The sequence below is a fragment of the Accipiter gentilis genome, chromosome 26, assembly GCF_929443795.1.
Source record: "Accipiter gentilis chromosome 26, bAccGen1.1, whole genome shotgun sequence".
Lineage (NCBI taxonomy): Eukaryota > Metazoa > Chordata > Aves > Accipitriformes > Accipitridae > Astur > Astur gentilis.
Genome location: NC_064905.1, coordinates 18,538,451 through 18,560,972, shown reverse-complemented (window position 1 = coordinate 18,560,972; position 22,522 = coordinate 18,538,451). Strand labels below are relative to the sequence as shown.

Sequence of the window (22,522 nt, the reverse complement as noted above, 5' to 3'; positions counted from 1 at the left end):
TTCTTCTAGTTGTTGCTTTTATTGGGTTATACTTTTCCCTCCTGCAGGCATGTAGCTTTCGTTAGATTCTATGTGCACCAAGGGGAGAATGCAATGTGGGGTACTTTTCTGTGTATGTGCTTGTTCTCTGCTGTTAAAATTAATAAAACCTCATTTTATTTTATTTTTCGGTCCCAGAGGCTTTTATTGTGGTTACGTGGTATTTAGGAACTGTATTTAAAATTAGATCTAGAAATAGAACTGTATACTGTGTTCAGTGCTCAGACATAGCAGTAAAAAACAAATAAATGTGACCCCTTCTGCATTACTAAAGACATGCTTAATGTGTCTGTCTGGACAAAGTGGGATTAACCCTGTTGATAGTTTTCTTGGAGAGAAAAGGCACTATTTACAAGGCAGTTTAATGAACCATATTTGAAAAATGTCATATGGAACACTACTCACAGCTGTATTTAAAATGATTGGCAAAAGTATATGTCCTCATTTTTGGGCATCATATTAATCAGCAAGGGATAAGTTCTCTCTTCCATCCAGGTGCAGAGAATGAGACCCTCAAGGAAAGCCTCCCCTCCATATTTTAAAAATTGGGTTTGGATGTGAAATTTCCTGCTTTCTTGTCCCTCAAAATGCTCAGAAGTAAGAGGAGGAGGAGGAGGAGTGCCTTCCTCACGGTCTTCGGGGATGTATACAGCAACAATCACCCAAATCCTGATGTAGGAAATCACCCGGCCCTCTTTCCCACCTCCTCAATTGACAATGGAGAGCTTTCTCCTCTCTTCCTGGAGGTCTCCAGTTTTCACCCTAGTTCCTAGACCAGTATGTAGCTCCCCTCATCTGTCTCCTTCCCATTTTTAAAAATGGAAGATGGCTTTTCCCCACACCCTTCTGATGGCCTGGGCAGTCCCTACTTGATTATCTGGTGTGGGAGCGCAAATCTCTTCACGGTGTGGGGTGCGTTCACCAAGGGAGGGGAGCTCCTTGTTAAAAGAACTTAAGAAACCTGGGATGACTCCTGCGTCTTTGAAATGTCATTACTATTGTAAAACTATTGACTCAAGACAGTCATATCCCACACAGGGCTTATAAAAGCTGGCATTTGTTGGCGGGGTGGGGTTACGTTTTTAAGGCCCGTTTTATGGCTCTGTAACTCTCCGGAGTGCAGCAGCAGTGAAGACTTGATAGCCGACCCCTCTGAAGAAGCCATCCCCACCTTTCCTCACAGACAACCTCCCCAGCTGCCCATCCTGCCCCGCCCTTGTCTCCACAGCCCCTTCAGCAGGTCCCCGAGACACCGACCGTTAGGGCCGACCGTTGGGCGCGCGAGCGGCCCCTCGCCTCTCCCTTTACCTCAGGCGGGCGCTGCCCGCGAAACCGCGCTCCGCCTCCGCGCCGCCGCCGCTCGGCGGGTAGATGGCGCCAGACCTCGGCTGCTGGCCCGCGTCCGCCCCGCCACCACGCACACACACAGACACACACACACACAGCCGGAGCCGCTGACGGCGTCTACTCGGGGCTCGCCGGTTCTCCGCCCCGCCGCCCGAGCAGCGGCAGCCGCGCAAAAGGGAGGAGGGGGAGGAAGAGCGTACGGTGGTCGGAGCCCCGGTCGGCGGCACTGCCCGGAGGTAGGGGCTTCCTCTCTGCTCTGTCAGCCAAAGTTCGTGGAGCCAGCGCTGGCTGCTCCCGCGGGGAGGCTTTACTGGGGTTTCGTAACGCTGTATTTTCCCCTGGCTGGTGCCTCTGCCCGGCCCCAGGTCACCCGTTTTATTTTTATTATTACTATGACTGTCGTTTCCCGCCCCTCCAGGCTGGGCGGGTGGGGTGGGTCTCAGGGCACCTGACAGCTCCGCAGCCAGAAGTTGGCGAGGGGCGTGAGGGGAGACGAGCCCGAACTTGGGTCCCCTCAAACTTCCCCGCCCGAGAAAGCCGCCCCCGCGGCCGCTGCCGCCGTCCGCGCCCGCTGCCGCCGCCGCCTCGCCGCTCTGCTCCGCTCCTCTCCGCTCCTCTCCTCTCCTTGCAGATGTCGGGGGTGCTGGTAATCGCTGCCTGGTGCTTCCTGCAAGTGGAGAGCCGGCATCCTGAAATCATCACGAGTAATAGCAATCACGGTAATTTCCTGGACAACGACAAATGGCTGAGCACCGTTTCGCAGTACGATAGAGACAAGTACTGGAACAAATTCAGGGATGTAAGTACTTCTTCGTTTACTGCGTACTTCTTGTTCGTTCCATTTGACCGTAGCAGCCTTTCGATGGGTGGCTGCTGGCTGTTAGAAGCTGTGGGTAGAAGAGAGCTGCAGCTTGGGCAACCGGTTGCTGCTTGTGGGAAGGATGTTCAGAGCTGTTTGGAAGCTGGACAGACAGTCCTGGCATTCTTGATTTACCCCATCGACTGGGGCAGCTTGGGCTCGGTGTTAGTCTCACTGAAAGCGTATGGTCTTCAATTTTCCTTTGGGGAGGAACTTTGAGCAAAGTTTCTGTGCCTGCTGCTTAAGAGGCTAGTTAACTGTAAAACGATGAAATGGTGTGTGTGTAAGAAGGGAATATTTACCAGTTCAAGCCACAAGGTGGTAAACAGCTTTTTTTGCCTGCAGATTTGGTGGAAAACATTTTATTGTCAATTCTGCTCATGGAGATCTTTGATGATGGTATAGGGTTAGAGGAAGCAGAGCTTTGGTTCAGGTCTTTTTTTCAGTCTGGAAAATAGGGGTAACTTCAGGATGCGTTATGACATGTATCTGTACAAAACAAATCATTTTCTTAAGCTTAAAATTAATTCTTGAATACCCCTAGTTTAAATACAATTGTGTGTATTAAGTCAATGACTGGAGAAAGTGAAATGCAACATTTATGGTAAATGTAATATTCACAGAGCTCCTTTTGCTTCTGTTGTCTATACACTGAAAAAGCTTTCTGGGAGCACACACAGAAAACCCTGCTTCAGTCCGCCCAAGACTGGATAAGGGAAACATTGCTGTTAAATCACAAGCACATTGAGGTTAAGTGTTCCTTATTGCATGGGATTTGTGCACTGTGGCTGCAGTGTGACTCTAGGAAAGGGAAGAGTAGAGCTGGCTAGCAGTTCTGCTAGTACTATTCTGTAAGAATTTTTGTTTGTTTAGGAAGCTTTGGTGTTTTGTTAATATATTAACAAGTTAAACTTTGATTCTATACGTTTGTGGTCTTAACACTGTATCTTACCGTGGCAAAGAGGAAGTCAAAGTATTACAGTTAAATGTGACCTGTCTCTGCCTAGCTCGTTCTCTCTACATTTTTCTGTAATTGTGGTCATCTCTGTGTCTGAGAAATCATGCTGCTCTGAATCTCAATATAACAAAGTATGGCCTTAACAATGGTATCAACAGATATGTCAGAATGTATATTTGTGTGCAGTCATGGTGATGACATCCACCTGCTGGGACTGTTGAAGTTCTCCTATAATAGGTGTCTGGAAAAGCCTATGCTTGTACAGTAACTACTATTTTATTAAGGGGACTTTATTAATAAACTTTATGAAGTTAATACGGATTTACAGATTTTTACCAGGCTCCAAGGGAATCTTTGTTAATATTTGGTTTATTCTCCTGGGGAATGCAGGTTAAGGGTTTTACTTGTTAATTTCTACATCCAACTTGATGTGAGAATTCAGCAGCATTTGAAAATGGTAAATTGAATGGACTGCCAAATTAATCTGAAAACACTTTTAACTAAGGACAGATTTATAGCAAGGGACATCTTTCAACAGTCTCTTCCAAATTGAGGCCTTGTATTAATCACAGTCCTTGACCCTAAAGTTTTTATTTAATTTTATACCATTATTCTTTTTTGAAGCCTGGAGTCATTGCAACTTGTCTTCTCGTACCCTTTCCCTGATCTAACAAGTGCAATTGTCAGATGAATTATTCCTCTTCCTGTAGAAGGTGTTTGTAAAGATTACCTCTTTCATGTTTTAAGGTTTCACATCTGAAAATGTTTTTTTAGACTTTCTGAAAATGCTAACAAACCCCATAAAGCCTCAGAACTCTTTTCTATAGGAAGAATCATTTTATGGAAAAAACCCCACTCTTAACCAGTCCTCTGCCAAGCAAAAGCAAATAGTATAAAGTTCATACAAAGTTTAGGTACCTTTCTTCCCAGCCATCTTAATGGTTCTATTTAATTACTTCAAAACTAGCATGTTACGAATACAGATGATTATCCATGAAACCTTTTATGGGCCAAATTAGGAGAGACTGCTAATCATCTCCTACCTAGCTCTTTCAAAAAAAAAAAAAAAAAAAAAAAAAAAAAAAAGGCTTGCTTATGTAATTTAGCTTTTAATAACTTGTCTTCAAGCAAAGCGATTTATTGCATTGTAATCTTCTGTGAGAGGTTCTGTGTCCACAGATGAAGACATGCGTAGGTAGAGTTGCTGCCAATGCAGTAGGTACAGTAGAAACAGCATGCTTCTTGCATACTGAGATGTCATTAGAAGAAATGTGGTCCTTGCTTCATGGCTGTGTTGTCGGGGTTATATTGTTAAAACATTTGTTAAAAGACTGCCTGGTGAGATGCAGCATAACAGTATGAACTGCTATGTATGGGGTAGGCTAGCATTTCATTCATAATTGTTGAATTGTAGGGAAACTGTCTCCTCACCTTCCCTTCGTTCCCAAACTGTAACTATATATGCATCATTGCTAGATGAGTGGGTGTTGGCTTTGCATGGGAGGTGGAGCATAGAAGTGGTGTTTCAGTTAAAACCTTTTTGGGTCTGACACTACCGCTACTACAGAGCAGACGACCTAGTTCATTCCCTGTAAATCAGCAGAAGCAAGGTTGCAGTAATTATCATAATTACCTTTAGTAGCTTTCTGAATTTTATGTTATATAAATAAAATTGCACAATTATTTACATAACTGTGTCCTCATGTAGAGTAGGAGAAACACTGTCACATATGGAGCTAAGATTTGATTGTTTTGGGTGTGGCCACTTTAAACTATACATGCATACAGCATAAACATCTGCGCACACATGTGTGTATAAATCCGTTAAAATGTTGCAGTATTGTGTGTGTTTTTTACAGATGATATATAATTGAATATAAAATTTTAAAATGGGCTTCTCTCAACTTTTTTAGTTATTCTTTTCAAAATCAATTGGTTGGTCAGCCTTATTGAGCTATGTCCAATATGGCCTGATTTGAGAAGACAGCTATTGATCGTTTTGTTTAGTATGACCCATATTTCTTTTGGGCGAAGACAGCATGGTAGTTGCACTTAATGGCCCAGAAGTCATTACTTTTCTTCTGTGAAAAGACAGCACAGAAGTACACCTCATTTGAAGCCTAATCAGGCTAAATTTTTAAGTCTGACTGAATTTAATAGTGTGAAATGATGACCTGTCAACATTTTCAAAAGGCCTCAAGGGATCTGTTTAAAACAATACTTTACAATACAATCTTTTCACATGATATGAACACAATTTGTAGAATATCCAAGTGCTCCATTTTTAAAAGCAAGCAGAGCCTGTAAACGAATAGTAAGACCAATGTGACTGGTCTGTTGTGAAGCACACGCTATTGAAAATCTTGTATATTGTCCAAGTGTCCAGTATCAATAATGGTGTAGTATCTGATGTATTAATAAGCTTTTGTTACGATCTGAATTTGATATTCCTGTCTTCCACTCCTTTTTCCTTGTCTGCCATGGGTTTTCTGTGTGACCAATGACAAAATCTTAGCTCTGTCTTAAGTCCCATTTTTATAGTTGGGGATAACAGTATTTCTCTTCCTCATGACTGTGTGTTGAAGCTGTCAAAAAGAAAGGACAGAGCTCAGGATCTGTGGTAATATGGAATTTACTATTCACCTAATCCATATATTGAAAGTGGCTTGATACATACTTGAGTAACTGACTAGGTCTAGTTTAGTAAGTATCTAAAAAATAAAACCTAAATCAGTATAATGCTTACTTTTTTCTTTTTCTAGTAATAAAGCTGGAGTCTGTAGGGAGGAACTGCAGCTATTTCCTTTGTACAGATTTGAAGCCTGGAAAAGCAGACATCAGGGATATGAGAGTCGAATTAGACTTTTTGATATTACGAAAACAAATGTTAAGGCCTCGATCTTTCGATCAAATCTATCGAAAGAGATCCCTTGGCTTCAGAGGAGCTCAAGCACAAATTCGACACCTGAATGTGAAGTGAATTCTTATGAGTCTTAGAAAGCATTTATAATGTGAATAGCCATACACATTATTGTAATAGGTCACACTGCAGCATCTCATTGTGTTCCTAGAGGCTTGGCACAGAAGGCATAGAGTAAGTGTCCACTTAGTGTTAGGCCTGTCTTTTTAATCAAAATTATATGAGCAGACTAATTCTATTACTTCTACTTGGAGTTATGTCTATTACATTATTAATGCTTATATATAAAAAGGTAATAAGTTCAACTAGCTATGGATTAAACTGCAAAAAGGAAGAAAAAAATTGAAATTAACTTGGAGGATCTAGTATAAACCATACAAGGAATTTCTATGAAGTTGAAAGCTAAGAATCTTGGCATGAACCCTGGTTTCAGTGCATGTTTATGCATGGCAGGCTGCCAGACCATGTTCTGAGCATTAACTAAGCTGTTTCTCTAAATGTTATTGCTTACAGAGTTCCAGTTCAGGCTATCATGTTAAACCCCCCATGCATTATATGCCTGGAGATGATTTGAGACTGTTCATGCCTAAGAAGCAAGGCATGAAATGTTATCATCTGTGTGTATACGTTTCTCAGACTTACTATGGATAAATAAATAGTTACATATAACTATCAGCAGCATGAGTAGTCATATATAAGTAGATTAGATTAGATATTAGATTTCCCAGGTTGGTCATAGACTACCATTCCCTGATACAATCCACTGAAGAGACAATTTTGTCAGTTATTGAGTACATTGCCTTTCTGAGCCTATGAGTTCTTCCTCATGCCTGATCAGAAGTGCAGTGTTAGGTGATAAAGAAAATACAAGGCTAGGAACTGGAGGACCTGTATTGTTCCAGCTTTGCCACTGATGGATTGTTGGACTTTGGGCTGGCTCTTCACACTTCTTCACTGCTTTTTCCATTGTTGCACTTGCCTTTCTCTGATTTGCTTAGCCCAAAATTAGAAGTGTGGTAGTGAAACTTGATAGCAGAGAGTTGGAAAACATGACCAGTACTGAGAAGGGTTGGAATACCAAGCAGGCAGAATTGGAAGACCTTGGGAACTCAAGTAATAGAAATGAAACGAAATTTAAAAGTACAAAGTAGAAGGTCATGGAATTGAGAGCTAACACGAATTTATTCTGGGTCCTGGCCGCTCAGCTTGAAATAGATGAGAGGGAAAACCTGTGTACTTTTATTGATTTGCAGAGTTATTCTAAGTAACGAAAGTAATGCTACTCTGAGGAGAGCAAATAAATTGTAGGAATGCATAAAATGAAAGATCTTTGGTTCTGTCGAAGAAATAAAATTGTACAATGTATAGAAGAGAATATTAATTATGAATATTGTGAGCACTTTTGATCACTGAAATTCAAGAAAGACAAATTTTTCTGGAGTTGGTGAGCCAAAGGCCTTCCAGCATCATGGGGGAAAAGAGCCTGTTTTAAAATAATATACTGTATTAGTTTTCTCACACAAAGCTAATTGTGTAAGAGTAGATTTATGTATTTATTGAGAGGGGGACAGCAAAAGCTGCCTTGCATGAAGTTGAGATGAAGTAAGTGGATAATTGGTGACAAAAATAACCTTATTTCTGAATTTAAGACAAAGGTTATTATTCCATCCACAGTTATGTTTTAAAAAGTTATCTTAATAAGCACTTCAGTTTCAATATGTAGGTTGTATGTTAACAAAAAAGATTACGATGTAATAAACTGTAATAAATGAACCTGGATTTGGGGATTTTAGCAGCCTTGGAGTTTTATATCACATGTGGCTGTCTGTTAAGTTTAAAGCCCCTTGCAGGTGGTTGTCTTGCTCCCTATCCATACAGCTCCTAGTGTGGTGGAACCTGATCTGCGATACCCAACTATCCCCTGGCCCTTTGGGATTTTTGAGCTAACAGTTGATTTGTGTAGAGTGGGTTCTTTCTGCTGTCTCTGCCCTGGTAGATCCATGCCTTCAACATGATCTCGCTACCAAGGACTCGACCAATTTCAAGATACCACCTGATACACTAGATGCTAAGGGGAAGCTACTTAGTTTGGGATTGCATTTTCTATTTCTATGTTGTATTTAGGTCTACAGGCAGAATGAAGTATTTTTCTGCCAACAATTTATTACCAGAACATCACATTTTCTACTTTCTACTAGCCTCAAATGTAGGCACAGATTTTTCTGTGATTCAGTGATCAATACATTCAATATATATATTCCTCGAGAAACCATCCAGGCCCTGCTAATTATGTAGTAGTGAAGATAGTCATAAGGAAGGTTACAGTACACTTGAAGGATACCTACTACTTAGGTAATGGATGTACCCGGTCAGTAAAGTGGCTGGGGTTATGTGATGGGACACAGGTACCTCAGGCTTGCTTCCCAGGAGATTATCATTGCAAGCCCACCTTGAGATTTAAGTGAAGATAAAGATTGTGCGTATGGATTCCAGTGGGTCTGGACTGAAGTACAACAGAGTTGAAATGTGATTTATAAGTCTACCCAGACATTCTTAGCATAGGTTGTCTCTCAGGGCAATTCTTAGTCAACAGAAGGACAAGGTTGGAATATAAATGTGATTGAAAAGTACAGCTGAGATGTACTTGCCAAAGCTGCATGAAGTTTAAAAGAATAGCAAAACATGAGAGTGAATCTGTGCAAACGTAATTCATAATCAGCTTCTTACAAACAGAAGAGGTATGCTTACTAAAAATGCCCTTCTCAAACATGACACTTTCCTTCTGCAGTGGACAAGGGGAAAAATAATGGCATTTATGTCAGAATAATTAACTTGGCAGGTACAGAGAGCCAGCTTTTTGTAATTAACTGACACTTATCCAGCTTCCCTGGGAATTACCTAAGACTCCAAAGCTAAATAGGTCAGTAGAAAACTAGCGTGTTAGTTTCTGTATTATATGTTTCAAATTATAACTTGAATGGTTTCCTCACAAAAATGTTCTGTAGACTGCAGTCACAAATCATATCCCTGCTATGGAATTCTGTAGATTTGAAGTTTTCACTAATATGTTTTACAGGTTTTTAGAGTAACCATTCTTGTATTCTACTGCTCTCCCCCCGCCCCCCATTTTATAGGATTTCTTTTCCATAGGGGCTCTTTTTATTACAAATTTAAACTGCAATTTTGTCAGATTCCTGAGAGGTGAATCTTCTGTTACATTTCTGGATGTAGACTGTATGTTTTAAGAGTTGCAGCGGGAGCTATAGGAAATATAATGATGTGAAGAGCATGCTGCACCTTTGTAGAGGACAAAAGAGAAATCTTTTGTTTCTTGATGAGCGTGAGGTTAAAAAGGAATAAAAAAGTGGAAGAGCCAGTTTTGATGTATTGCAATGTTAGTGCAAGGGTGGGTGGGGAGAAAAAACAGTAAATCAAAACCCGATACACAGTTGTGGGTTAGATTTTATTTATATATTTGTCAAAACTCACTCTTGTAAAAGGAAAAAAGGGGGAGAAAACACACACAAATGAGCCCTGCGGCATGTCAAACCATGTCACTGTAATAAAAAATTGGTGGATTGAAAATAGTCATAGGAGGCTGAGTTCTGATGTCTGTTAGTGTAACAACTGTTATTAGGCTCAAGTATCCATGGGTAAATGATACTACTTTTATCTAAGGTAAATTGTCCAGGATTAGGGTTGAGAAAATCAGGCTCATTATTCTCAAGTGACAAAAGTTAAAGCTTGGTTATGATACTATGTTTTGAACATCAGGGACATCATTGCCTTTTTTCATCTCAGATATTTTAACTGTTTGCTCTATGTTTATGGTTTTAACCAGCAGGCTAGAAATACATAATTTCAGTCAGCACATCTTTAACAGTGTATGCATTTTTTGAGGATAAAATATGAGTCTGTCTGAATTTGGGGTGGGGCAGCTAAGCTGCTTTTACAAGAGGCAGGACTTCATGAGGGAAATGGAGGTCAAATACTACATCTAGAGGTATGAAAACTCTTTTATTTTTGATAACGTCTGTTTATACAAGGGCTGTCTGATTATTTCTTTCCTTGTGTATCCAAAAATGAGATTCGTCCAAAAGAGCTGTAGTCAAGTCTTGGTTATGTTGAAGCTGATGACCAAATTCTCAAAGACTTTAGTGAGGCCCGAGTTTGATTCCCATATTCCACATCTCCCTGTTCTCTTAGACAAAGAAGAACTGTACATGACAGACCAGTTAGATTAAACAGTTCTCTTTGGCTTTTGGAGGACATTACATAATTGGAAAAGGCTGAAAGATCAGTTGTCCGGCCAGCATAAATAGAAGAAGCTCCCTCAAAGTCCCTGGAAGAATCAACCTATCTGAAAATCAAACATCTGCAGTCTACAAAGTACACATTTTGTAGATTCCGGCCAAAATAAGAAAGGGGAGTTGAAACATAGCAAAGTTAAGGTAATGCTGCTGCCTCCAGTGTGAATTTCTGTACTTCCAACACTTAACTCAGTTTCAGCTTTACGTAGGGCCTTATTGCTGCTAAGTTACCAAGCCTTAACTCCATGCAAGTAGTCTGTCATCATCAGGTAGATAACTCCAGCAGTTATCATTGGTGGCTTTGCCATTGCAGGTTGGCAGCTAAAAGTGAATTATACGTTTGGACTGAACACCTAAGGTCTAATGAGTTTCAAGGCTAAGATATGATTCAAAATTCAGTTTACAGATAAATTGCTAAGCTATTGAATAGGGGTTTTGGCAGGGAGTAGATTGGTCTTTATCTGTCACTTCTATAGCTTGGTTTGTAATCCAGGGTAACAGAAAATCATTCTCATTAAATAGGTACAAGGGGGCATCAATTAATTCTGTGATCTTAGCTGTCCTCTTAATGAACTTAGTGTCATAAATCCACTTCACTGATTGCTTTCTCCTGGGCAGATAGAAAAATACTTTATTAAAAATTACTGTTAAAGTAACTATATTCAGATTGGTTTTTGAAAACGGTTTCAATCATGGCTTACAGTTGAATTCTGACTGACACTGGGATTGATAGAGGCAGTGATACTTGTCTGTCTATGCAGGTTATCTTGAAACTGTCTAGTCAGGAAATTCAGCTGTGTGTACAATTTCATTTGAAACATCACAGCACATTCTGTGAATAGTTTTTATGTGCTTTTTAGCTTGGACAGCTGTGTTTCCCCTTCCTTCCCTGAGTTCCACTGGTTATTCAGAAGTCTATTTCAGTATTGTCTTCTAGTGTTTGTATATTGTCCTCTCTGCCTTTCTCTTCAAGTTGTAGCAGTCAGACAACTTGAACCTGAACAGAAGGTTGAGGTAGAGGTAGCTGCAGCCACTGGAACTGGGGTGGGGAATGTTTAAATTTTAGAGAATGGGATGGGCGGGAGGCTGAAAATTATAATTGCAGGATTGAGAAGAAATGAGGCGAGTTGGTCGTTCAAGGCAGTGAGTGGAAAACATTGTTTTTAGAGTAGTGTTTCTGGGTGTATTAGGGTTGTTGAGGTTCTTTGTAGAATTTGATTGCAATTGGTAAATATTAATAAAAATCAATTTTAGAGAATTCAGAAATGCCTGTCATTTCTTGTTCGGTAACAGTAGTCAGCTGGACTTTGAACACTGATTTCTAGGAGAACTCTGCTAGTCTTCCAGGACTGGCGTATGCGCCGATACCTACCGTACTGTAAGCACTCGTAGTCCTTGCTCGTGCGGGCGTTTTGCTGAGCGTGTTGTGTCATCCGCGGCGGTACGCGCAGGGCAGCGCAGGGCAGCGCAGGGCGGGCGGCCCGGCCCGGCCGTGCGGCCCGGCACGACCGTGCGACCCTCCGCGCCCGCCGCTCGGAGCCCGTCCGGCTCGGAGCTGTCTAGTGCTGAAGCCGCCGTCGGGGTCCCGGGCTGCGCAGAACGAGGGAAGGCTCCTCCATCGCCTTTAAGAATTCCGAAACTTTTTGTGGCTTGCTTTGCTACGCCTCAAAGCGCTTTTCCGGTGTGGTTAGGCCTACGCAGATGTATATCTAGATAAGACAGATGTGGAAGCAGAGGATAAAGCTAGTTCAGAGTATCCATCAAGCTAATGCCAGATGTAACAACAAAACTTGGGTTGTTTAAGTCCCAGGACAGCGCTCTTCTACTGAGCTATGTACTGTGTTGGAATACAGAAAGACAAAGCTTAACAGGTCTGTATTCTTCCTTTGGATATATCTGCCAGTATCTGACAGCAATGCTAATTGGGTCAAATTCTTTTCTTTTTTGAGAACATAAGCTTCGCTCAATGTATAAAAGAGATAAATTTTGTTCATTTCTTTCCTAAGTGAAGTCAGGGTAACCAATCTTTTTGATGCTAGCTAGATGTTATTTATTTATTTAATGCTAGGTCGGTACATCTCTAGTTTGATATCATTTTGATGGGGGACTATGTATTTCCTGTTAAAGCAGAGATATTAGGCAAAGCAGATTTCCCGTATCTTGGTTTATTTCAATTTTAAACTACATCTGGTGAAACTGGTGACTCTCACCATTTTTAAATCTACTGATCTTTTTCAAACTTGTTTCATATGGCTAAAAAAGAAATTGTGTCACATAAAAGAACACTGGAGTGCTGCACTCAGTAAGAATATCTGTAGGCACAGGGTAATTAGTGATTTAAATACAGAATTGTCTGCCATATTCCTTAAACACAATCATGAATCTCCACATTATGGTTCACTCAGGACAACAACATCCAAAAAGAAATCATATCACATTTAATTAGGGTAAATACAAACTTGAAAAATACAGCACAACTGTCGGTTCTGCATATAACTGCAGTTCCGGAGCATGAAGGAAACTGGTAAACCAGAGATATTTGCTCATAAGGAAGCATATAGTAATTCAGATCAGTGGCCACAGATTTATTAGTCTCTTCACGCTTATATAACAAAGTTAACTTGGATATAACAAGACACTTAATGGTTTATTTTCATTGGAATATGAGGCAAGATGGACTGAAATGATGATCCTTATGTGACACAAATGTCTATTTTTATATCTAGTCTCCTTGTCTTTGTATAGAGCCTTTGGCTCTTCTCATGAAAAGGTGCTTTGTGTCTTATGCATGTATCTTATCTTAATAAATGTTAAAACGATTGGCAGAGTGAAAATTTTGTGGCTTGTAATGAACTTCTTATAACCTGAGATGAAAGGTAATCTTTTTTCCCCCAGAGATACTGCAGTTAGAGGTTGTGAGTAAGCATTTCCTATCCAGGTGCAATGCCTTGTAAAAGAGAAGAGAAGACTGAACACAAGTGCAAAAAACTTTAATGGGTATAAATGGACAATTTTTGAGCATTCATAAAAAGATAATATAAACAATTTTAGAACCATTTAAAAATATATTGAAACTTCCATTTCTAAAGCAACATCTGCCATCACAAATAGTCCTGTCTCTGCATGTAAAGGAAAAAAAAAATCCAAACTTCTTATCGGCCTTATTCTGCTATCACTATTTTTTAAAGTAGTCACAGAACCTCAGAATTAGTTTCTGTTGAGATATTCCATTGAGGGTTTAATGGCAGAATATGGCCCTATGTAATCAAGAATGAGCAATATTCTATTGCAGCAGGGCAATGTACAAATAGAGATAGATGTGACGTGCTCAGTATGGCTGTAGTTTGCATTAGTAGTGAAAGAAGCTGCTAACAGGAAGCAATTCTGAAACTTACCTCCATCATTGCAAAACCATTACTGATATATTGGGGATGGTGCAGCTGATGTGTTCCATCCAGAATGATGCAAGACTGTCTGTAAAATTTGAACTCAGTAAGGAGATATGTAGATATAAAATAAGGTGCTAAGCTGAAGCCTTAGGGCATGGCTGATTTTAAAGCTGAAGCTTCCTGAAATTATAAGTTACTGAAACTGCAATGATGGAATAAATGTGTTTTTTTCAGTCATTCCTTAAAAAGAGAAACTACAGGTGCAAGCAAATGAAGGAAAAAAAAAAATCAACAAAAAACCCCCAGACATACAATCTGTGTCATGGGCAAATGAATACTGGATGATTTAGTGGATCCAGCCAGAGGAGTCATGGCTGAGATGCAGATATGCTCAGTTAGGTGAGAAATCATGGTTGGAACAAGCTTTTCTAAAGCCCAGAGATCTTTCCTCATGGAAAATGCCTGGCAGAAAGAGGAAATGAAGGCCATGACATGTGTCTCTGTGTGTACTTAGGTAATGAATTTGTAAACACAGAATAGGAAGGAGATAGTTAAGGAAAAACATGTTCTGCTTCATTAGAGAGGATTCCAAAATGGTCGGTTGATGATGGTGTTAGCGCCAGAGGGAGAGGAGAGCAGGAAGGGATTTAGAGAGTACACAACTGAAAGTTAGCTGCTGATCAGTATCCTGCATGACCCTGACCTGGGCAGCGAGTGTTCTTGTGAGCAAAAGCTACTGGTAAGCCCCACTTAAGAAACGTGTGTGATTCTGGGCACAGTTGTAAAGATTGTCTTGCTGAGTATACACAATACATTTTGAACTCCAAGCAATCACCACGGGCTTATTGCCAGATGAGAAGCTATAAACATCTGCCCTCATGTGGTTTTCCTACTGTGTGACTTGTGTGTTGTGTGGGGGGTGGTATTGCTTCTAATTTGAGATAAACAACAAAGATGCATTGTAGAAAAAAATACATGTGCTTTAATCACTTTTTTCCTTGCAGTGTAGTTGTGGATATCTGTAGCATTCATAATTAGCAGAGGAACAGATGGCAAAAGCTTGTTTTAAAACAGAGCATCCACTGAGTGATCATGTGCTGCTGCAAACTTATTTGGGAAGCTGTTTGCTCTGTTCCCTTGGATGGTGCTCTAATACAGTGGTGCAGGAGTAAAGTAGGAAAAGAATTTGTAACGGTTGGTGTAATTCAGCGTGTAGGACATATATGAAGCAGGGAAAACATCTAAACTTTCAGAACATCTCATGGATGCTATTGTCGCATGCTGCACAAGGATGAATTTCAAGCTTTATTGTCCTGCATAGCTGAAACCTGTTAGGTATGCATTCATATATAGGGTCAATGTAACAAAATGTTCATAAGATTTCTCCTTTCCCCTGTCCTTATTTCTGCACAAAAGGGAACAATTCTGTTCTCTGCTCAAATTTTTATAAGTATTGTACTGTAGCTTGCTTTAAAAAAACTAAAACAAAAAATCCCCTATATATATTTTGCTTGTGTGCTTCCAAGATTAGCATTGTGCTGCAATTTTTCAAAGCTAGAAAACATGAGAGGATTTTGTCAGCATTTCACCATGACACTTGTTTCACATAGAAAGCCAGAGGGCAAAACAAAGTGGTTTCTTTTGGTCCATGTAATCTTTTTAGAAAGCAGTGATAACCCTGCAGGCACAATCACTGAGATTCATATGAGGTAATGTTCAGAATGATGAGATCTCACATGTAAAGTCTGATTGATTAGTTGTGTGATTCCATTCTCCAAATTAAAAACTTAAAAATATTTGATTTTAAGGAAAGGCAGGAGCAAGGAGAACAGAAGGTTGCTAAAGAGAAGAACACTCTAAATATGTTTTTCATCAATAAAGTAAAAATATTGTATTCTCTGTTCCAGAGGAGCTGGATGGATTATTGCAACCATCCAATATAGTCAAGATCACATTTTCTTTTTTTAAAAAAAGAAAAATGAACCCATGTTGAGATGTTTATCTCTGTGAGATGACCTGTATTTACCTTCAAGTCACAGTGAATTGGGTATTCTCTTAGTCTGTGAAACTATTTTATATCACTCTTTCTCCCTGCAGACTCTATGGAAGCAGACATAAAATATTTCTGTGAAAACAGTGGTGCCATTCCCTCTATGTATAGAATATTTGGGGCAGTATCTGTAACAGTCAATGAAATGATCTTTGATAGCTCCTATTTTTCTCTATGTGCTGAACTATAAATTTAAATCTGGTGTGAACTGTTTTCTTTTTCCATCATAAACTTCCTGTATCTGCTCACAATAAGTAATTCACAGAATAAACATGTAGTTTTGTGTTTGCCTAGACATCTTTCTACTCTCCAATTTTCATATAAAACTGACTCAAAATTTTTCTAGTATGAAAATTAAAGTTTCCAACAGTGCCAGTTTCTTCGCTGACAAGATTGAATGAATTGTTTGTGCGTATACGGTTCAGTTGACATTTTTTTAATTTTTGAATGTATTTAGATTGTAAACTTCTTGGGGTGGAAACACTTCTATGTGTTTTTTCATGCAGAAGCCAGCTCACTGGGGACTGTCATCTTTGCAAGGGCTGCTGACCAATACAAATTTTATAATACAAATAATCAATCTTTATCACCAATGGATGTGATTAGTAGTAGAATTAAATTTAAAACATCCGCATCAGTATGGGGTCTTTTTTTTTTTTTTTAAAAATCTCTGTGTCTTTTCAGTATGCTGCTCTTGTTAAGAGTGTTTTTCTCAGACTAGAAACAAACTTCAGCTAAGTTTATTGAAAGAACGTCACTTGCACAGAGTTTGACTTTTCCTGAGCCCTGTGTATCCTCCCTTTCCTCTTGTAGACCTCATAAAACTAGTTCAGGTTCAGGAATAGCCTTTTCTAAGTTAGTTGAAGTATTTTCAATTTAGTATTGAATGAAGTATTTTCCATTTGGAGATTATCAAAACAGTCACAAGCACCATGTTCTTGGGTAACAGCATTCTAGTCATCTAAGTATTCAGCTACAAAAGCTGCAAAAGCAATATAATTTCAGTTGCTCCATAACAGAACTAAGCCTAAACTGTTTCAAACTTTAGTCAGAAACACTTCCTTGATCAAGACTTTTCAGAAATGATTTAGCTTATTTTACAACCACTTGAGCCAAAAGGTTCATGAGTCATAGGAACTTTGCCCAGAAGAGTTCCACTCTCCCTTGTCTTTGAAGCTAAGACAGTGAATTTTTATGATGCCTTTTTCTCATAGCGATTCCTGAACACCAGATCAGTGGCTCTTAGTTGCATGTTGTTGCAGGGGGATTTAAAAATGGGGTGGGTGTGTGGGGTGGGGTGTGTGTTGAATTGCTTAAAGAATCACCTCCAATTGTATTAGCAATAGAAAAATTATTTAATAAAGTTGTATAAAAGTGTGACTTCACAGAATTTGATGGCAAGGTTCACTCTATTACTTGGTACGTGGATGAAATGCACACAGGAAAATTAAATCAAAATCAAACTAAACTTATGTATATATGGACCGAAAGCATAATAGGGTAAAAGGGAGTGTGGGAAAGGGTAAGGGACACCCTCCTGTTGAGTCACAAAGTTCAGAGAAGACCCCCTTGCTTTCTAAACTCCTGTCAGAGTCTAGATGTGGCTGGATTGACTCCTAGTCCCAGACTTGGTCAACGGTTTATATCTAAAGGGATTATGAGTACAATAGCAGCCTAAAATTCATTCACAGTTGAATAAAAATCATGACAGTATTTTAAGTATAAATTTGAAAGTATTAACTTATACTTGTTATAACATACTTATACTTGCTATAACTTACTGTAGACTCTTCAGGTTAGTACATGTGGGTGCATAAAGACACTAAGAGAAATACATAAAAGAGAGTAAAAGAGAGAGAAAAAGAGGTATACCTGTTAAAAAATCCCCTCGAGGTCAGTGAAAATATTCATGTCAAATGCTTCAGCATTTGTCTCATCGGGCGAAGGGTCAAGCCTCAAGGAGCGAAGAGAATCAGTCCAGGTTGTGTTGGCTTTTGGCGACAGATGTCTGATTTTCACAAACAGGAAAGTCTGCGAGCTCTGAGATGTGTCCCACTCAGGGAGATGCTGGTCACAGCCTGCTGTGGTCCAGGAGAGCTCAAAAGGCCTCACTTAGTACTGCTGTTTATAGGTTCAGGAGATGATTGACTTTTGTCATCAACAAATTGCTAGAATCCCAGCTGCACTGGAAGATTCTGAGACTGAAAATAACTCAAAACGTAAAAATGGGATGCTCCAAGATTGTTAGGGGAGGATTATAGTGTCTTGAGGCTGTTAGGAGAACAGGCTGCAGGTTGTTGTGAGACCTGGCTGTCTCTGCTCCTGTCCCCCATCCCGTGGTGGGCAGCAGGAGTCCTTGAGACGCACAGCATATCTCTCTGTTTTAGCTGTGTAAGAGTTCCTGGCACAGCCAAGGGTTGCTCAACTGCCTGACTCATTACACGTATGCTAAGGCCTAGTGAGCCTTCCCAAGTTTGTAAATCAGCCTGGAGAGGAGGAAAGACATGCACCACCACATGTATTCATGGCTTCAGAAGGTGATGTTTCTTAATTGTTGAAAGTATGGAAGAGCAAGACAAAATGACTTATCACTCAGGATCTGAAGTTACTGCAGCACTGCTACTTGCAACTTCAACTGTCTTGAAAGGCTGAAGAATTACATACCATTCCCTGTAATGATAGGGCTTACCACTGCCTGCTGAGTGGCAGAATTGTTTCTTTCAAGTTGGACTATAACTTGCACTAATGTGACTGTGCAAAAAACTGAGGAAGAAATGAAGACCACCTAAGCTGCGCTCTCAGTACTACTGGCAGAGTAGTATTTAGGACTGTTTATTGACTAGCTGCAGATACTTTGAGAAAGCATGGGGGACATAGCACAAGAAGGTACAGAGAGTTGGAGACCTGACTTGTTCTTTTTAAAAGGATCATTAAGTTACTCTACGCAGCAGTAGAACATGAAAAATATGCCTGCTATGGTGCTATAGAAACCACATGAAATCCAATGACAGGGAGTAAACAGCTTATTGTTAACAATTTGGGGGAATGACAGGAGGGAAAATAAAAAGGATTTTCGTAAAGCAAATTTTTCACTTGCTGCTTAGGGAGTGTTTCTTTCTGGGGGAAGGGAGAATGCAAGTTGTTGCTCACTTTTGATCCAAAACACTGTTTATAGAGTGAATTCCTGATTTGGAGGAACGGCTACCTTCTTGAGCTTTCTGGAAAGGCAAAGGCCATGTTAACTCAAACCATGTAACATTTGCACCCTGCTGTGACATACAACGCTTTCTCCTCCCACCTCCTTTGCATATGTCAGCAGCAGTGCTAGGCCTTTGCCTGCTTGCTGTTTCTGAGCGCTACAAATCCTTTTTACTGGGCTTGTACACGGAGACCACATATGTAGGAGCTGGATAGTGACTTCTATATTCCTGCATAGAACAAACACAAAACTACCTAGCCTTTCATCTATGTCTTCCAGTTCATAAGTCCTTGTAAACGTGACACAGATTTCAATTCTGTGCTTAAAGAGTGCTTCTATTATCTTTTGCTTTCACATGCACACAGCATGCAAATAGGAAAAGCCAGAGCGCTACAGGACTAGCTCATCCTTCGTTTTGGCCCCATCATTTGTGTTACATAAATGGTTTTATTTTTATTTTCAGCTTTCACTTTCTGAAAAGCAAAGCCAAACATATGGATTTTTAATCTCTAAAGTCTTCTTTATACCCTACTGAATATAAGAAAAAGGCGGCTGTTTTCCAGCCTTAGATCATGCTTCAAAAATTCATAGTAAATTCCAAAAGGTGAAGCAGTGGGAGCTATTGCTGTAATTTGGATAATAAAAACAATAAGAAAATGCTAGACTAAAAGTCATGGCCAGCCTCACTTAACAAATGAAATGGCAAACTACTAGCCAGTGTTAAAAAGAATATCCAACTGATCCTGATTTCATCCCTGTACAGTTGGGCTCCTAGATCGGTGCCTGATAGAGCGTTGATACTTGGCTTGGGTATGACTGCACATAAGTGGACTAGGCCACTAAATCATTTGGCACTTCTGACAACTTGATCCCAGGAGAGCACTGGGATTTCTGCTTGTCTCCATTGAGTAGGATGGCTGCTCTGGGAAAGGAATCCTAATGTGCTTGAGACCTGAGTGGAAAAGATCCACTGGCATTTTCAAGTACTTCAGAAGTTCTGACAGTATGAAGCACTAGTGTCCCTGTTACTGAGATTCTGAGGGTAAAAAACCTGATGTTAAAACAAAGAAACAAACAACCCAGATTAAAACTGGCTCTAGCAGATTGTTTGCATGAAAATTATTCACACTTGGAGGCGATTAAGTCAAACCATTGTCTAAGATGTAGAGTTTTAAGCCTAAATATAAGCCTGTTTGGGTAAGTTTTATTGTTTATTGTCATTGAAAAATTTGTAGTATTTTTCATCAAAAATGTTTCAGGAATCTGCATGCTCATTTTATAAAGATGTCATCTGTAGAATGAATTTACCTTGTTCTCGAAGAGCTTTTTTGTCATCAAAGATATAGTCAGGAGCAAAACAAGCTGCTTTTATTACTGTTGTCCTTGCTATCAGCTATGATACTGTTTTAGTTTCCTCTCAGAAATAACTGGTATTCTGTCTGTTCTTTTGCTGTACTTTGCAGTGAGCCAGGCTGTGAGGTAATCCCTTGTAACATGTTGAACTCTCCTATGGAACTAATAGAGTGTGAAAACAGAGGCCAAACTTTCATGATTTCTAGAGATGCAAATTTTAATGTGATACTAGAGCTGAAAAGAGTCTTTGAGAATGGAAAATGGATGTTTTCTACCTCCATTTTGAAGTGTGGTCTAAAGTAAAAATGATTAACAGCCCTTTATTTTTCTTTCTGGTGGCCAGTTCTCTGACTTTTGCCAATTCGGTGACCATTTCATACTCAAGCCAAGTGTCTCTGAAAAACAGATAGGGTATCTTCCTGCTCCACACAAGGTTAACTTAGTATTTCTGAAAGGGCTGTTACTAGTATAATTATCCTTCAGACAGTGCTCTCTGCCTTTGGAAACTCTGTACTGACATTTAAAATCCTGTATTTGAAATATTCATCAACAATATAGGGATAGGTGATGTGCTTCCTGAAAGAGATTTAGTTCATAAAGTATTTTGGTTCATGCCCTAGATAAGGAGATCTTAGTAGAATTAAAGCATCTAACTCTGGATCCATTTTGAATGAAAAGAGAATACAGAAAATATCTCTTAAAGCTGTTGATGTGAGAAAGTGTCTCCTTGAATTGTCCACCTGTCCTGCTAGTTTCTTGATTAATTTGAACAGCCTTTAAAGCTGTAATGGCTCCTGGGGAGGAAAGGGGGAGAGTCTGCTGAGAGCCTAGATTCTCCAATAATCAATAAGCCACTAGATAATGCTGTTTCAGAGCTATCAAAACTACAGGTCTCTGCAGCCCTTTTCAAACAGGGACTTGGCTCTTGGCCTTTCCTTAAGACTTGACTGAGCACCTGTGGTGTCACACTGTTTTCAAAGTGTGTTCTTTCTGGTTTTTAAGGCTTTCTGCTTTGTCTCCAGATTCCCTGGAAGCCATCTACTCTTATTTATCTCTGAAGCTGACTTTAAGTAAGACCTCAGCTCTCAAGGAAAGAAAGCTTTTAAAGGATTTCTCATCAAAATGTTGTTAGCAAGGCATACTTAAAAATAAACTGCTGGTCTCCTTCCCTCCTTTCTAAAGTGAGCTGAGAGGACAACACCAGTTGAATCATCCGTCTGAGTCATGCAAACAGCTGTCATTGTTAGATGTAAAGATGAACTAAAAAGCTGTCATTTGCTTGGGAGTATTTTTATACTTGACTCACTTGTCCAGTGAAGGGGAGAGTTGTTTGGTTTTTTTTTTCTTTTTGCCTCCTTTCACATAGAAAATTATGATGAAACCATGTGTTGTGGTAATGGCTAGAAACTCTGCTACTGAAAAAGCTTTACAGAAATCTTCCACCTCAGAGCATCTGTCACTCTGAATTTTTTTTTTTCTTTTTGCACTTGAGCACAAGCTCTGTGAGGCCCTGTGTAGACATCCATACTGTCCTTCCCTCAAAATGCCTGGGCCTGTGCAAATACCTTCTCCTTCCCAACTGTGTGCTGCCTGAAGTAATTCACTCTTGCACCTGGAGTGTAAATATGACTACACTCTCAACCGACATCTAATACTTGACCCTCAGATTCATGGTTTTTTTCCTTGCCCTTTTCCATCTCTCTTACTCTCTGTTGTTTTATATTTCTGTGTCTCTTGTAGCTGACCCTGCAGCACCTTCTTTACTTTGCACTTCTCAGGTTTTTTTTGTTTACTCTTGTGATCTCTGTTGTCCATCCTTTCTGTACTGCACTTTTCTAGTTTTAGTCTTTCTCCCATCCTTTTTTATGGGTATCTTTCATATCTTCTTCCATTAGCCAAGTCCTGTGAGTTTGCTACCAAATATTGCTAGCCAGTAAGTCACAGCAGCACGGAGCTATTTTATCCAAACTGATGATGATGTGGTCAGTCTGGTTTTGATCTTAAACTTGGCTCACTGAAAACTGGTGTATATCCCTGCACCAGGAATTCCTGCACTATGCACTGTGGGGTAGCAGTACTTGAAGAATAAGCCAGTGCT

At 39.9% G+C, this 22,522-nt stretch overlaps 1 protein-coding gene across 1 annotated transcript in view; it reads left to right on the top strand.

Annotated features, from left to right (window-relative positions):
• The first annotated feature begins 1,470 nt into the window (after nt 1–1,470).
• The window catches only part of SPOCK1 (SPARC (osteonectin), cwcv and kazal like domains proteoglycan 1), a 324,902-nt gene continuing 303,850 nt past the window's right edge, over nt 1,471–22,522 (top strand). Inside the window, exons 1-2 of the mRNA XM_049829957.1 lie at nt 1,471–1,622; nt 2,018–2,185. Coding sequence (XP_049685914.1) covers nt 2,018–2,185 — 168 coding nt within the window. The 5' untranslated portion in view covers nt 1,471–1,622. The remainder of the gene's footprint in view (nt 1,623–2,017; nt 2,186–22,522) is intronic.